The sequence below is a fragment of the Urocampus carinirostris genome, chromosome 19, assembly GCF_059441175.1.
Source record: "Urocampus carinirostris isolate Australia breed hairy pipefish chromosome 19, RoL_Ucar_1.0, whole genome shotgun sequence".
In the NCBI taxonomy this organism is placed as follows: domain Eukaryota; kingdom Metazoa; phylum Chordata; class Actinopteri; order Syngnathiformes; family Syngnathidae; genus Urocampus; species Urocampus carinirostris.
The window spans coordinates 22,700,362-22,717,316 of NC_142367.1; the positions used below are offsets into that span (position 1 = coordinate 22,700,362).

General features: G+C 39.1%; 2 protein-coding genes across 2 annotated transcripts; both read left to right on the top strand.

Moving 5' to 3' along the window:
- The first annotated feature begins 1,373 nt into the window (after positions 1-1,373).
- On the top strand, positions 1,374-6,430 carry LOC148347752 (sulfotransferase 1 family member D1-like). The gene is made up of 7 exons (XM_088324280.1): positions 1,374-1,524; positions 1,721-1,849; positions 1,980-2,077; positions 2,158-2,284; positions 2,351-2,445; positions 4,845-5,025; positions 6,318-6,430. The coding sequence occupies exons 1-7, from the start codon at positions 1,374-1,376 to the stop codon at positions 6,428-6,430; spliced, it is 894 nt and encodes a 297-aa protein (XP_088180406.1).
- Positions 6,431-7,207: 777 nt separating this feature from the next.
- Positions 7,208-15,736, top strand: LOC148347753 (sulfotransferase 1 family member D1-like). The gene is made up of 7 exons (XM_088324281.1): positions 7,208-7,358; positions 9,613-9,741; positions 12,556-12,653; positions 12,735-12,861; positions 12,924-13,018; positions 14,191-14,371; positions 15,485-15,736. Exons 1-7 carry the CDS (start codon positions 7,208-7,210, stop codon positions 15,616-15,618), a joined length of 915 nt encoding a protein of 304 aa, XP_088180407.1. The 3' UTR covers positions 15,619-15,736.
- Positions 15,737-16,955: the final 1,219 nt, after the last annotated feature.

The following is a 16,955-nucleotide window of genomic DNA, read 5'->3' on the forward strand; positions in this document are numbered from 1 at the left end:
GTTGGCGCCTTGCATGGCTGCTCGGCAGTTATTGGTGTGGGAGTGTGTGTGAATGGGTAAAATGTGGAGCACATTGTAAAGCGCTTTGGGAAGTCTTCATTGACTTGAAAAGCGCTATACAAATGCAGATCATTTCATTCATTACTGCAGTAGCAATATTACAATGAGAAACAAATACGATCGATTGTAATTATGCAACAAGTGTAGGAATGGTTTACCCAAACATTTGCTTGTCACAACATTCACTTACTAAGGACACAGTCGCCTAAACAAACATGTTGACACCCAGTTTAAGATAATCAATGACTGTGATGTTGTAGTACGCCCTCAAGGCTTTTTTTTCTTTTTGGGTGGTTAGCGCATTAGCCTCGCCTGCGTGAGTTTCCCCCGGGAATTCTGGTTTCCCCCGACATTCGAAAGACATGCATGGCAGGTTGATTGGTGACTCCAAATTGCCACTCAGTATGAATGAGCATGCGAGTTGTCTCTGTGCTCCCTGCGACTGGCTGGCAACCAGTTCAGGGTCTTTCTGCCCACTGCCCGAAGGTGGCTAAGATAGGCCCCAGCACCAGTCGCAAACCTACTGCTTCGCTGATCATGAAGTATCAAGCCTCTGGGAACGATTTCAGTATGATAAATCAAAACCAAATGTCAGGAATAGCTTCGATCAGATCTTTGTCCGCACATTGAGGAGCCCCCCTTTCTTTGTGTTATTTTGCTTCTTCTATTCAGCAAATTAGTGGGCAGTTGGCTCCCGAGTGACCGAAATTGTGTGATCGCATCATCAAAGCATCAGATGCTGAAAAGCTCTTGCAAAGTTCATGCACCGTTCATGCATATGTTCAGTATTTTTGCAATAAAATATTATTTTGCAGGCAAAGTGCCCTTGTGTTTATGGAAAGCATTGTTGGATAATGCCGGTGTCACAAATGCAAAATAAAAAAAATACAAAAGTGAAAGTTCTGCTTGAAATGCATGCTTTCACAAAAGATGTTTTTTCTCAGAAGTTTTCCTAGAAAGGGGTATTTTCAAAAAACTTCAACTGTTGTTTCCTAAGCAATGGTGAACACTACAAAACATCCATAGCTGACACCCGCACATCCCATTAGAGAGAAACGTCTGGAATTGAATAAGTTTTAAGATGGAGTGAGTTAAAAGGAAAATGTTTATTCAGATCTAAGGTGATCAATAACATTTCTTTATTACATTTTGGGTGTGGCGCTTTTTAAAAACCACACCTTTGGTCGTAGGCCGAAAACAAAGATTTGCAAAACAGGTTTACACTCCATAACCGGAAGGGAAAATTGAACTAGTTTAGAAATACCAGTACAAAGTTAAGATACAATACACATTTGACATTTTTGACATTTGTCATGGAAACCAAGCAGACTGTCATCAGTCGCTGTCATGGGGTCACAGTAAAAGGAGTTCTTTTTTATGACAAAGTTGCCGAATTCTTGGATTCTGTTTCTGCTTTCTCTCCTCATCCGTCCGACCTACTCATCGCGTCCTACCCGAAATCAGGTATGTCATCTTTCATGATTCCTCTTGTAACTCGTTTTGAGATATTTGCTTAAACTTGGAACAATGTCATTAAGTAGCAGATATAGAATCAATTTTAAACTCATTCAGGACCATCTTCCAACATGATAGCCTGATGTGAATTACATTGACGTCCTCGATATGTAAGCGACGTGATCTTGTATGCTTGGATTAAAAGGGACAACATGGGCACAGGAGATAGTAGACTTGCTCCTTCATAATGGAAATGATGAGATCTGCAGACAACATCCAATTGTCAACCGACACCCTTTCCTTGAGTATATTAATCATTTATCCCTGAAACCAGGTAAGGAGATTTCATGATTAGATTGTATAATAGCGTTCAAAATGAAAAAAAAACTTGCAAGATACAGGTTGAGTCATGAAGAAATGTGTACCCAGTAGAACATAGATTATATATTACTGTAAATCATCAGGTCTTGAAATGATTAAGGAAATGGACCCCCCAAGAGTCATCAAGACACATCTGCCATTTCAGTTTCTCCCTGAAGGCTTTTGGGAGAAAAAGTGCAAAGTAAGTATATGCCACAACACCCCTGCAGCGGAGAGAATACAGAACTGCTCTTCTACATCCACCTATTGTTTTTTTTTAAGACAATCTACGTTGCACGCAATGCCAAAGACACAATGGTGAGCTACTTCTACTTTCAACAAATGAATAAGACCTGTCCTGAGCCTGGACCTTGGGAGAGCTACAGCCGCAAATTTATGGATGGGAAGGGTACGAACTGGTGAGATCGGGCCTGTTTGAGTAGGTTAATTAACGTATTGAATTTGTTCTCTGCAGTGCCGTGGGGCTCCTGGTACGATCATGTCAAGCGTTACTGGGAGGAACGAGAAAAGAGGAATATCCTTTACCTCTTCTATGAAGACATGAAAGAGGTAGTGTAAATCCGGTTTTAAAAGCCTTTATTATGTATGCCAGTGGTTCTCGACTGGTGTGACCTAAGGAACCATCATCCCACCTTATTCGTAAAGCCGTGACCCAAATCATAAGGCGGCAACTTATTGCATGTAGGCATGTAGAAATGGTCAAGACAATCTCCTGCAGTTCAAACCGAGCATCAGTATGGGGAAGAAAGCTGATTTGAGAGACTTAAAACCTGGCATGGTTGTTGGTGCCAGAAGGGCTGGCCTGAGTATCTCAGTAATTGCAGAGCTACTGGGATTTTCACACATATCCGTCTCTAGGGTTTACAGAGTATAGCCTGAAAAAGAGAAAATATCCAGTGAGCGTCAGTTCTCTGGACGGAAATGCCTTGTAGATGCTAGCGGTCAGTGGATAATGGCCGGACGTGTTCAAGCTGATAGAAAGGCAACAGTGACTCAAATAACCACCCGTTAGAACCAAGTTAGGCAGAAGAGCATCTCTGAACGGACAGTACGTCAAACTCTGAGGCAAATGGGCTACAGCAGCAGAAGACCACGCAGGATGTCACTCCTGTCAGTTGAGAACAGAAAACTGTGGCTACAATTTGCACAAGCTCACCGAAATTGGACAATAGAAAATTAGGAAAATGTTGCCTAGGGTCAGAATTTGGCATCAACAACATGAACGCATGGATCCATAATGCCTTGTATCAACAGTTCTGGGCTGGTGGTGTTGTTGTAATAGTGTGTGGAACATTTTCTTGGCACTCTTTGGGCCATTTGGTACCAATTGAGCATCGTTGCAACGCTACATCTTACCTAAGTATTGTAACTGACCCTGTCTATCTCTGTATGACCACAATGTACCCAACTTCTTATGGCTACTTTCAGCAGGACAATGCAGCAAGTCATAAAACTTGAATCATGTCAGACTGTTCTTTTGAACATGACAATGAGTTCACTGTACTAAAATGGCTTCCACAGTCCACGGATCTCTGGTATGTGGTGGAACGGAGATTCGCATCATGGATGTGTGGCAGACAAATTTGCGCCAACTGTGTGATGCCATCATGTCAATAGGAACCAAACTCTCCTCACCTTGATGAATCCATGCCACAAAGAATTGAGGCAGTTCTGAAGGCAAATGGGGGTCCGACCCATTCCGAGCATGGACCCTAATTAAGTGGCCAGTGAGTGTATGATTATATATATGTATATATTTTTTAAGAAAAAAAAGACAGAATGACCAGCAAAACCAAAACAACTTGATTCTTCCTTCATTTTACTGTTCTGTCCACCACTCTCATTGTAATAGGCCAGAGCCTCCACAGACTCCGCCGCTATGCCCCAAGTGACAGAGCGAAAGCGAAAGCGTGAGCGGTGCCAGCAATCAAATGCACTGAACCATTTCAAGGCAGAAGAGTATTTTTAAAGTCTATTTTTATTTGTCAATTTTCTCAGATGTACTTGACATACAATCGAAAAAAAATCGCACTCTCCCATCCGCAGACATTGACGACAATTCTTGATGCTGCATCGCTCATTTTTGTTTTGTTTTACATATATGTATCTTTAAATCCAGCATTTGTCATCATATTCAAGCCTATCCTGTCCTTTACTAAAGGTGTGTTGCGTAGTATGAAGTGTACTAATATAGTTTCAAAATTAATATGTTTTTCTAATCTTAATATGTATTAATAATGCTCAACTGAGTTCAAAGAGCCTTTATTTGATTTTTCTCACCACACCTATCTTCTTTTATTTTACTTTCAACATCGGTGTTTCAGCCACGGAGCATATTAGGCTGGAGGAAAGGAGGCAGTGGGGTTTTGGGGGGAGGAGAGTAATTTCATGCGCATGCTCGTGGTTTTCTTTTCTAGGATGAAAATGGTGATAGTACGGAAAGGACAGTTTCAAATACAGTACAAATGCCAACCCAAACCCCCTAAAAGGAAGGAAGTGTTTATATGAGCGCATCTAAGAGAATCTAAGAGAAACACGTACATGTACGCGCCAAACAAGCAGCTTGACAGAGGCTGCAATGACGATTTCAGCCATAAGATGGCATAAGCAAGTAGAATATTTTGAAATTACAGACACAAACTTTTAAGGGAATGAGTTTTACAAATCGAAAAAATTTTGGGGTGCTTGGGTAGGAGCAAAATCTTTCATATACTGTATAAGCAGTATTTCCAAGTGGAGTTGGGCTAAAATAGACCATTAGTTCAAAGAAGAACCTATTGTCATTGCCTTCTTTTATTGTCTCAACATACCTTGTTTAAAGTGATAGCCTTTTAGTGGCGCCATGTAAAGGATGCTCCTCTCCTCGGACCATGGCCTCAAGAAGAACATGTGCATTCTGACTATACTGTTAGTGTCTAAGCGAGTATATTTTGTGTTCCCCTTCCCAGAATCCACAACGTGAAGTGGAGAGAATCATGAGGTACTTGGGCTTGTCTCTTACTGATGATGTCATCAGCCGCATTGTGGAGCTGACCAAATTTGAGAATCTAAAAGAGAACCCAACGACCAACTACGACTTTGTTCCTGATACTGTTTTTGACCGGTCCAGCTCAAGCTTCATGAGAAAGGGTAAATGACCAAGAGTCAAGTGTTTTTTACAAGTGATCGATCGCTCATTCTCAATAAACCGATTGTTATCCACCTTCGCCAGTCAACCAAGGACATCTTATACCACATGTGTCAAACTCACGGCCAGCGGGCCGCATCCGGCCCGGCATACAATCATAACTGGCCCGTGAAGTCCTTTTATATATATCTACTGTAATGGCCCGGGTCTATGAACAATGTTCCCTCTAAGGTGCGCGCGTGCGCAATCGCGCACTGCCCGCACATTCTCAGCGCACAAGAAAATCTAGCCAGCTCACAAAAATCAGGGCTCGAAATTGCTAATTAAGAAGCGAATTAAGTCAAAGTTACAGTGCATGAAGGTAAAAATACACGGGTTCACGCTGTTTTCTAAATGCGGTATTTTGAAGTCAATGTCGAACGAAGTTGAGTTAAGTCAGTGGAGTTTTTCGAGAACCGGCTTCTCCGGCTCGGCTCACTAAAGAGAACCGGCTCTTTCGGGTCCCAAAGGGCTCTTCAGGTTGTTTTTGCTTCTTTAATCCCTACACGACCAAATATAATGTAAAATTGTGCACAAAATGACTTAAAGGAAGAGGGGGAAATAGAACAAAAAAGAAAAAAAATACCAAAATGAAAAAGTAGTGAAAAGCTGAGAAAAATGAAACAAAAGGAAGAGAAAAAAGAAGGAAAATTTCAGAAAAAAGCCAGACAAAAACAAAAGAAAGAAACAAAGGAAAAAAGTAAATAGAGAACAAAAAGAAAAAAGTAACAGCTAGGAAAAAAACACAATGAGATTTTTTGTCTTATTTGTGGAGATTTTGTGGCCGTAATTAAGGGATTTTATGTAAAACGGCACTACAAGACAAAACTTCAGAGTAAGCTGAAAAACCTTGAATCCAGAGAAAAGATACAGAAAGTTGAAGAGTTAAAGAAAAATATGGAGATGTTTTTCACCAAAGCAAATTCCCAAAGTGAAAAGCACAAATTTTATTTGTATTTTCCGTTTTTTTCATATTTTCATTTTGACAGGAGATCTTTTTATGGAGAGCAACGATTTTTAATTCATTTAATGTTTATGTTTGTTTATTATGGAATAATATTCCTGACTGTTTTAAATTCATATTTATTTATTTATTTAATTTATTTTTAAAAGGAAAGTGTTTTCAATAAATATTCATCCTGTTTGGCCCACGACCAAAGGTGTGGTTTGAGTTATGGCCCTCTGTATAATTGAGTTTGACACCCCTGTTTTATACCAAGGCCAATGAGTTTTTTCTTCTTTTCTTTATTAACAGGAAAAGTGGGTGATTGGAAAAATCATTTTACGCCGGAGCAGTTATCAGAATTTGATGAGGACTATGAGAATAAGATGAAAACGGCCAATTTATCCTTCAGAACTCAAGACTGACAATAAATTGGTATTCCATGGTTTGACTAATTTCTTTGTAATGACTAAAAAAACACACAAAAGCATTTTTTCCATTTCACCCCTCTGAATAAAAAATAGTACTTAACATTACTAGAGTTTGTGCCTTTCTGCTCAATGTTCAATTTTGCATAGATCGAGTGAGTATTTTCTGAGTTTACTCAAAAAACAAGATCATATGTCTTAGGGGGGAAACTAATTTAAAACGAGCAGTTTTCCTCTACCAATTGCGTAAACATTCATTGTTTACAGTGTATAAGCTATGTATTTACTGCAGCTAGTAAATTTTCTGTATAAATTTATAAGGTTTATATTTTATACGGTAGTCTGAAATGATACGATACAGTACACGCAATTGTTAGCAATGTGTTTCATCACGTGTTTAAAAACGCAGTTTATATGTTTCAGAATATTGATTCAATAGTTAATTTATTTTATTGAGGTAAAAATATAGTTTTTTTGAACAACCAAACATGTTCAACATACAATGTTCACATAAAGATGTCCAAATAAGTTCTGCATATCCTTATTTGAAGCATAAAGTTACCTTTAAGTGCTTAGTGTCCTACGGCCCAAAACGTTAAGGTGTGGTGCTTTTTACACAAATTACCATTAACTTTAACGTACTATTCTAAATACTATATATTTGTACGGGCAGTTGTAGATCCACAAAAGGAATGAGGACTTCCGTCAGAACACTCGTTCAAAAAAAGCAACATCAACTTCTTTTTGCACACTGAAAACATTTGGACAGTCGATATGGCAAATGACCAGACCATTAGGAAAAGGTGCCAGGGTGTGACAATAAAAGGAGTTCTTTTGTCAGACGCAGTTGCCAGAAAATTGGATGCTGTCTCTGCTTTCTGTCCTCATCCTTCCGACCTTCTCGTCGCCTCCTACCCAAAATCCGGTGAGTTCGCTTCTTTCTATGGTCCTTTGATATTTTTGGGCAATGTTATTTCGACGACTTGCAGTGCTTTGTAAAAGTATTGTCCCCCCTCCCAAAAACCTTTTGACAAATTACCATACTTCAGGCCTCAAATTTATAGATATAAAACTCAATATTTTCTAAGAATCAACAACAGGTGAGACCCAGTTATAAAAAGAAACAAAATTTATTGAACATTTTATATTGTGCTCACAAGTAGAATCACTACTACAAGTCTTTTGGGGGATGTCTCTATAGGTTTTACCCACTTGAAACAGAAATATTTGCCAATTCTTCCTTACAAAACAGCTCAAGTTCCTTAAGGTTTGATGGTGAACATTTGAGCAGATCTTTTAGAGCACATCTTTCCACAAATGCTCCATAGGATTGGGGTCTGGACTCTGGTTTGGCCATTCTAACACCTTTATATTGTTAGTTTTAAACCATTCCATTGTACATTTTGCTCTATTGTTAGGGTCATTGTCCTGTTGGAAGGTGAACTACCTCCAAATTCTCAGGTCCAAAAGTTTTAATTTTGGTCTCATCCGACCAGAGCAACCTGTTCTACATGTTTTTGTGTCTCTCATGTGGCTTCTTGCAAACGCCAAACAGGCCTTTTTATGGTATTCTTTCAAAAAGGGTTTTCTTCTTGCCGACCTTCCATAAAGAGCAGATTCATGCAGCGTATGACTAATAGTTGTCTTATACAGGGATTGTCCCGCCTTAGCTCTGTATATGCTTTCAGGTCATCCAATGTGATCATGGGTCTCTTGGTTGCTTTTTTGATTAGTTTTCTTCTTGTTTGGGCTGAAAGCTAGAAAGACAGCCAGTTCTAGGTAGTTTTGGTAGTTAATTATCCCTTCATTTTTTCATTATGCTCGCAAAGTGCTTCCGGAGAATTGTAAATATTGCAGGATCTTCTTGTAACCTATTCCTGCTTTGAACTTCTCCACAATTTTATCCTGGACCTGCCTGAGTTATTTGGTCTTCATAATGTTGGTGTCACCTTTCACAGACATCTGAGCCCATCACAGAGTAGATGCATTTAAATTAAGACTTAATGACATAGAGGTCCACTCTGTTTGCCATTGTTAGTCATTTAGATCAACACTGGATCATTCAAAAGTCATCAGGGAACTTCTGAGGTCAGTTGGCTGAGGTGAAAGAACAGGGAGCCAATATTTTGGTTATTTATTCTAAGTTTTTTTATGTAAATATAATATATCATATATATACCAGAGCCATATCCCCTGGTGGGAGGTGGCTAGAGTCAAGAACACATTCGCATTTCTGACTCTTTCTGGGAGATTGATACAGAGGAGGGGATTACCAGCCCCCTCGCTCAACCCAACTGAGGTGTTGGGAGTCATTAGGTGACCAAACCCCCCAATACCAACCCCTAATGCTGAGCGCCAAGCAGGGAGGCAATGAGTACCAATGTTGTAAGTCTTAGGTATGACTCGGCCGAGGCTTGAACCAGCAACCTCCCAGTCTCGGGGCGGCGCCCTACCCTTCATAAAATGGTTCCACTTCATGTGTCTCACATGTTGAATCAAAGAAAATATTTTCATTTTTTTAAGCTTTAAGTTTAAAGCCTAAAATGTTTTGACAAAACGTTCTCGGGTGGGGGGACAACACTTTCGATATGCACTGTATAGTAAAATGAGAGTTCCACAAATTGGTGAATACATCTTTACTCGATCTTGTTTCAGACCTTTAGGGATTCTGTTTGCATGTAATACTTTTAGGGGTATTTCTAGACATTCTAGTTGCAGTCCATCTTCTAAAACAGGGTCGGAAACCTTTGTGTTTTGTGCCCCATATCAACATACCATTTAAAATGTGTCTCCCTACCGCAGTTATTTAAGAGTGTTGAGGCTCATTTCGACCGTCATTCTTGTCCTAAATAATGGATTCAAAACAAGGTGCGGGCAAAGTTCTTTTGTGAAAATGTCCCAAAACACTGCAAACAAGGATACCAACGTATTAACCTTCAGTGAATGCAGCTCTGGGTGAGGAGGAGTGCATGTGTATAGCTACGCAAATTCCTACACTCACCCAATCGAATTGCTCAAGGTGCTTTTCTAGAGCTTTTGGATGTTTGTTCTGTGGAATTTCGTCATAAAGTGTCTCAACAGTGAACATGCATTGTTTATTAAGCTTCAATATAAAGGATTATTTAGCGGTATGTGTGCTTTCAATCAATTCCTGTGTTTTGGTACTCTTGGGTGAGAAGGATCAACGTGGACCCAGGAGATACTTGACCTACTTCTTCATGACGGAGATGCTGAGCACTGCAGACGAGCTTCTATTAGCAATCGAATCCCTTTCCTTGAGGCTACTATCAGTCACTGTAGAGATTCAGGTAAGTGCAATCAGATTGTACTCAGGAATTAAGGATTGAGTATTAATGCCGGAAATCCTCAGTGCGGGCGTTGATTTTCAGATTCTTTGCAGACCTTCAGACCGAGAATACTTATTAGACATGAAAGCTGTTATTCATGCACTCTCATGTATATATATGTCTGTTGTCATCAGTGTAAACAGTTTCTAGTAACACGTTACAGTAGAGTAGTTCCTCAGGCACTCATACATTATTTACAAAAACTGGTGGGCTGGGATGTAGACCAGTTTTTACAACGAATTTGCCGTGGAAAAGTGTTAAACATGCGGCCCGTGGGCCAGATCAGGCCGACCATCAGATTTAATCTGCCCAGCGAGACAACAATGAGTGAAGCGCAAGAAAAAAAATATGAGCTGCAGTTTTAAATATGACCACTTGATGTCGCCAAAGCCAGGCGCAACTCCCAAAGCAATTGTAGCTGGATTTCTATTCCTTTCTTTTTTGTCCCGGTTTCTCTTTCTTTCTGTCCCTCTTTTTTGCTCTTGTTTTCTTTCTTTTGTTCTTTCTTTCTCTTACTTTATCCATTTCTTTTTCATTCTCTCTATATTTCATTCTTTTTCTCTCTGACTCACTTTCTCAATTTCACTTCCTCTTTTTCATTTTCTCTATTTCTCTCTCTTAGTCTCATTTTCCCTCTCCATTTCTCATTCCCACACACATTTCCTCTCTCTATTTCTCAATCTCTTTATCACACTTTTGCTCTCCATTTCTCTCTCTTTTTCATATTCCTCCCTTTCTTTGACTAACTTTCTCTCTCAATTTATCTTTGTCTTTTTTATTTTCTCTTTTCCCCCCACTCTCTCTCCATTTTCTGTCTATCTCTTTTTCCTTATCCCTTTCTTCTCTTATTTCCCTCAGGTCTTCTTTCTATCTCTATCATTTGCTATTTATGTCCCGTTCATGGCCAGCACGGCGGCGCAGTGGTTAGCGCGTGTGCGGCACAAATCTGCGGTCGTGGGAACCTCCTGTGTGGGTTCAAATCCAGCTACCGGCCTTACTGTGCGGAGTTTGTATGTTCTCCCCGTGCTTGCGTGGGTTTCCTCCGGGAAACCCTCCCACATTCTAAAAGACATGCATTTCAGGTGAATTGGCGGGGCAACCAGTTCAGGGTGTCCCCTGCCCACTGCCTGGAGATGGCTGGAATAAACTGCCCACCCCCAATAAGGATAAGCGGCACAGCTAATGAGATGAGATGTCTCTCTCATTACCTTTCTCCTATTTATTCTCTCTCTCTCTGTTTCATTCCCTCTTATCACTCTTTCTCTTAAAGTCTCCCTTTTCTCCTCTTGTTCTTTCTATATTATTCCTCTCATTGAGTTTCTCTCTCTCCTCCTTTTCCTCCCTTTCTTTCTCTTATTTTCACTTTCTCTCTTTCTTACTTTATTTCTTACCTTCCTTATTTCTCTCTCTCTACTCTCTTTCTCGTTTACAAGTCCTGCCCCCAGGAGAGTGTTTTTTTCCACCATGTGGCCCCTGACTAAAATGTTCTAAGGGATTGAGCAAAATATAGACGGGATTGAGCCATTTTGCTTTCTCTTGTTAAAGATACACATTAAAGTACTGTCCTTACCCTATTTCTAACTCAAATATTAACTCTACAACAGACTTTGAATCCCCCAAAAGGTGTCTAGCCACGTTAGGACAACCAAAATGTCAACGTAAGGGATGTTTGTTCACACAACAATAGTAAAAACCCTAAAATGGTTCTAAGAAGGTAACAAATACAAGTTCACGCAACACACACACATAGGAGTCGGGCAGGTTGCCGGCGAAAAATGTCCAATATTGCTGCTGCTGAAAAGCAATAATCATGGTACTGCACTCTTTTTGTACAGAACCATTGCTTCTGGACAAACCTTTACCAGATTCCAGCCTAATGCCCCACTTTCAGTGAAAGTACCAATGTCATTTCTAACTTCATGTCCTTATATATCTAAGAAAAAAAGATTTAGATCAGTTATTCAAACCCAAAAGGTGACAGTGGGGCAAAGTGTAGGTGGTTATTAGTAGCCTTGGCTCAGGAGTTCATAACGGTAAATGTTTTTTTATTCTAATTTTGTTGTAAAATGTTATTTTCTTACTATACTTTAACTTTTAACTGGCATACAGCACCATCGAGTTGTATGCTGGGAGCACAGCAGTAGACAGAAAAATCCTACAGAGTCATCAATATTGCCCAAAAAATCATTGGCTGCTCTCTTACAAGTCTGGAGGACGACATTGCCTGCTTGTAATACCGCAGTAAAGCCAACAACATTTTAAAGGACATCAACCTGCTGCCCTCTGGTAGACACTCGAGGTCCCTTAATGCAGGGAATAACAGGCTTAGGGACAGGTTTTGGTTAAAGAGTTAGGGTCTCCTGGGCCATCACCACCCTAAACAAGCTCACAAGACTTGCCTGTTCTGCGTAAAAAAATGGGTATTCATATCTTATTTATTGACTTATTTTGAATATTGTTTGCTCCTAAATGTAATTGCAACATTTTTCATAGCACTTTTGTTCTTCTGCACTCACAACTTAGGCCAGTCCCCAAGCACTGCCTTGTCTATATCTTTCCTGACATTTTTAAAAAATCTTATTCCTCTGTTTTAAGTCGTTTTTGCCTGTTTATCCTGGGGTGCCATGTCTAATCTAATGTTCACTGCTTTGTTATCAATGACAATAAAGGACGATCTAATTTGAACTGTTTTTACGAATAGCTAAATAAGCTAAAAGATAAGCATATTTTATATGCCCAGCAGAGAAATCAATACCTTTTTGCTTCTTGCACCAGGTCTTGAACTCCTGAAGAAAATGGATCCCCCAAGGGTTATCAAGACACATCTGCCATTACAGTTGGTCCCAGAAGGATTTTGGGAGAACAAGTGCAAAGTAAGGTTATGTGGCCAAAAACCTGCAGGGATGATAACAAATAAATGCCCTTTAACAGCGACATGGATGTGTGTTTTAAAGATTATCTACATTGCACGCAATGCAAAGGACACTGCGGTGAGCTACTACTACTTTCATCAAATGAATCAGGCCTTACCCGAAACTGGACCCTGGGAGGGCTACATCCACAAGTTTATGGAAGGAAATTGTATGTCCTGGTGAGTTGAGGACTGTTTAACAGTTTCTCTGACTTGAATGTTGTCTTTGCAGTGTTATGGGGGTCCTGGTACGATCATGTCAAGCGTTACTGGGAGGAACGGGGAAAGAGGAATATCCTTTACCTCTTCTATGAAGACATGAAAGAGGTTGTGAGTTAATACATTTCTAAAAGTTTATTATCTCTGGTTTTGTTATCAAGTAAAACTTAACATTTGTGACTGTATAAAGTATTTCCATTTGGCCTAAGGCTAAAATAGAGCATTAGTGCAAGGAATCACCTTCAGTCATTGTTACCGTTTAAGGTGGTCCTCACAAAGGAAGTGATGACTTATCAGTAACAACTGCCTCAAAGTTGCACCCTTGCATTGTGACTTGTCAGTGGGATCCCTGGTAGTCTGTGGTGTTGCAGGTCCTGTGATCTTGTGGATTTTGGATTACAGGGGAATGGACTAAGATACACTGCCACACAAAAGTATCGCCCCCAGAATTTGTTGTCATATTGCCACATTTCAGTTTATAAATGGAAAATATTTTCTTACAGTCAACAACATGTAAGACACAAATGAAAAGTGGGACCAAAGTATATCAACATTTAATATTACATAAAGGACGCAAAAACTAGAAAATAGGTGTTGCAAAACTATTGGCTCCCTGTTCTCTCAGCTCAGCCAACTGACAGTTGATGATTTCCGAATGGTCCAACGTCGAACCTAAATGACTAACAACGACAAACATGTGTGATTAAGTCTCAGTTTAAATGCACCTGAACAGACAGCATAATGAAGCATCATGAAGACAAAAGAACACACCAGGCAGGTACCGGATAAAGTTGTGGAAAGGTTCAAAGCAAGAATGGAATACAAGAAGATTTCAAAACATTTACACATCCATCCCAGCACTGTGTGAGTAATATGAAAATGGAGAGAGCCTAAAACCTCTGCAAAAACACCAAGACCTGGCCGTCCCTCTAAACACACGACCCAAACAAGGAGATAACTAATCAGAAAAGCAACCAAAAGACCCATGGTCACATTGGATGACCTGCCCTTGTTGATTCTTAGTAAATACTTTAAAGTTTTTAATCTATAAGTTAGAAATTTGGCAATATGCCCAAAAATATGTGTGCACTTGTGTGTGTGTGGGAGGGGGGTGTAATTATTTTGCAAGGCATTGTAGTAATCTAATGTCAATTCTTGTGGCTTCCTGACTTCCAAAGATCATGAATGTAAGGGGACAAATTTGCATTTTACAAGTTCTAACATGAATATAAGTAAAAGCCTAATTGACTGCAACGTTTCCTTTTCGTTCTGCTTCCCAGAATCCTCGACGTGAAGTGGAAAGAATCATGAGGTACCTAGATTTGTCCCTCTCCGATGAGGTCATCGCTCGCATTGTGGAGCTGACAACCTTTAAAAACATGAAAAACAACCCAACGACCAACTACAGCTTTTTTCCTACCACTTTTTTGGATCAGTCCATCTCCAGCTTCATGAGAAAAGGTAAATCGATAAGGGTCAAGTATTTTTCGTTTTTAAAGGGACAGTGTGTATTATTTGAACAGCAGATGTTACTATATTGTTTAGTGAAACTGAAAACGAGTTTTAAAAATAACAAAATATCGGGGCTCAAAGTGACCAAACAAGGGCTGCAACCACGAATTGATAAAATTGATTATTAAATAGTAATGGTCACGAATTTTGTTAGATCTGTTGTGTCGCGAGACACGCTTGTAGTATCAATTTGATCCAGCAGAGGGCAACACGAGTCCACTTTTTGGGGGATGTCCTCTCGATCCAGCTAAGAACTTGTAGTGTATGGCATATATTTGTATGTATTTTTGTTTATTAAGCTATTTGAAAAACACTTTTTTTGTATTGTTTTATATTTTAGTATGTTGATATGTTGTTTGTTTTTTTAATCTATTTTTCTATCTGTCCAAAACTTCAATATTTGAATAAAGAGGAGGAAATTGAAAATGTGTTTTTTTTTAAAAGAAAAATCTGATTCATCGATTAATCAGGAAAAAAAAATCGACAGATTAATCGATTGATAAAATAATCGTTAGTTGCAGTCCTAGAACAAAACGCACCTTTTTTCATCTAATTTTTCTTATCCAGCATTTTGCTTTCTTCATTTTCCTCATTTTGAGGAATTTGAGTTTTTCCTTGCCCTCATGTAGGTTTTAGATCAGGGGATGGTGTAATAATAGTCTGTGGTTTGCAATAATCTGTGGTCTGTGCAGCCCTTAGAGACTCCTTGTAATTAAGGGCGTCACAAATAAACATGACTTGACTTGACTTGCTCGATTTTTGTTTTTTGGGTACTCAATATTGTGTGGGGAAAAAAAGCAAATTCCTTGACCTATGTATATCTAAAAAAATGCCAGTTAATATGATAGTTCCATGTATTTTGCTTATTATTTAAAGAAATATTATTTTCTATTTAATGAATGAAGTTTTTTTCCCACTAGGAAGTGCTAAAAAATACACACTGTCTCTTTAAGTGTTGTTTTCAAATAAAATCTGCTTCCCGTTTATGGGAACACATAAACAGCAATTCGGAGCAATTTATCAAAATCTAGTAATCTTTTTTTTTTACTTTGTTCTTTACAGGTGATGTTGGTGATTGGAAAAATCATTTCACACCGAAGCAAGCTTTAGCATTTGATGAAGACTATGAGAATAAAATGAAGCAAGCAAACATACCATTCAGGACGCAAATCGAACAGGATGCAGAAATTCCATAGCTTCCATATGTGCCGTAGTTGTCAACGTGGGCTAAGGAGTGCTGGAGTTGTGGGTCTCCCTGTGACTGTAGTATACCACCCCCGTTAGTGTGAATGAGATCCTATTTGGTATTGGGGTACTGTTTTATTTTTTTTCCATATCACATCAAATTTATTCGTGAGCACTTTTCAGGCAATAGATTGCACCTCAAAGTGCTGTATTGAAAACATTCAGTTTACAAAAGAAGCAATAAAATCCCCGCTTCTACACACACACACACACACACACACACACACACACACACACACACACACACACACACACACACACACACATACACACACACACACACACACACACATTGGTTAAAATACAATTTAAAAAAAAGAAATAGTAATAGAATGAAAATAAGTTTATGATAAGGCAGACTAGCCATGTGAGGAAAGATAGATAGATAGATAGATAGATAGATAGATAGATAGATAGATAGATAGATAGATAGATAGATAGATAGATAGATAGATAGATACTTTGTTCATCCCCGAAGGGAAATTCACATTTCCAGCAGCATCCCTGAGCTGAGGACCAGAGAGAGGTATGGCGGCAGATACCCTCAGGATTTTCAGCCATTGAACCAGACCCTACCAGTGTGCTGGCAATGTTCTTTTTGGGAAGACCGGAGAGCAGGGCATTACGATAATCTAATTGAGAGGATGTAATGCATGCAACAGCACCTCTGTGTTTGCCTGTGAGAGAAAAGAGTTGAATATTGCAGACAGGGTTGAATAGGCTTACTTTAACTTGATTACTTTCAATTACTTTTGGATTACTCCAATACCAAATATGCTAATAAAAGACAAAAGAAACTAAATATGAATAAAATGATGACTCACAACACGTGGTAAGCTTTCTCTCCTGGCTTTAATCTCTTTGATCTCCGGCAAAACGAACATAAAATGCGACAGAAACAAAATGAAAATAAATCCAAACAGCTTGCCAACATCATTTTTGCCGTTCCATGTGTTCCGTTACTCCCCAAGCCTGCACAAAATTTATTCATTTTATTCATATTTAGTTTTTTTTGTCTTTTATTAGCATATTTGGTATTGGAGTCATCCAAAAGTAATTGAAAGTAATCAAGTTTAAGTAACCCTACCTAACCCTGATCGCAGAACACTTTTAGAACGCTACCCCCGTGAAAAACAAAGGATTATTGTACTCAGCAATTATTATTTTTAAGGATTCCACTATCCCTCATTGTACAAATGAGCTCTTTTAATTTTCTTAATCTTTAAAACACAAAAATCCGTGCCCTTTGAATTATTTTAATACGTTGGAATTCTAGTGATTCTCTCTG

Bases quoted from the DNA above. Each gene is read 5' to 3' on its own strand.
- LOC148347753 (XM_088324281.1), top strand. From the start codon at position 7,208: ATGGCAAATGACCAGACCATTAGGAAAAGGTGCCAGGGTGTGACAATA. The intron at 12,862-12,923 runs GTATGTCCTGGT...TTGTCTTTGCAG, and splicing joins CAAGTTTATGGAAGGAAATT to TGTTATGGGGGTCCTGGTAC. The intron at 13,019-14,190 runs GTTGTGAGTTAA...TCTGCTTCCCAG, and splicing joins TCTATGAAGACATGAAAGAG to AATCCTCGACGTGAAGTGGA.
- LOC148347752 (XM_088324280.1), top strand. From the start codon at position 1,374: ATGGAAACCAAGCAGACTGTCATCAGTCGCTGTCATGGGGTCACAGTA. The intron at 1,525-1,720 runs GTATGTCATCTT...TTGGATTAAAAG, and splicing joins CGCGTCCTACCCGAAATCAG to GGACAACATGGGCACAGGAG. The intron at 2,285-2,350 runs GTACGAACTGGT...TGTTCTCTGCAG, and splicing joins CAAATTTATGGATGGGAAGG to TGCCGTGGGGCTCCTGGTAC.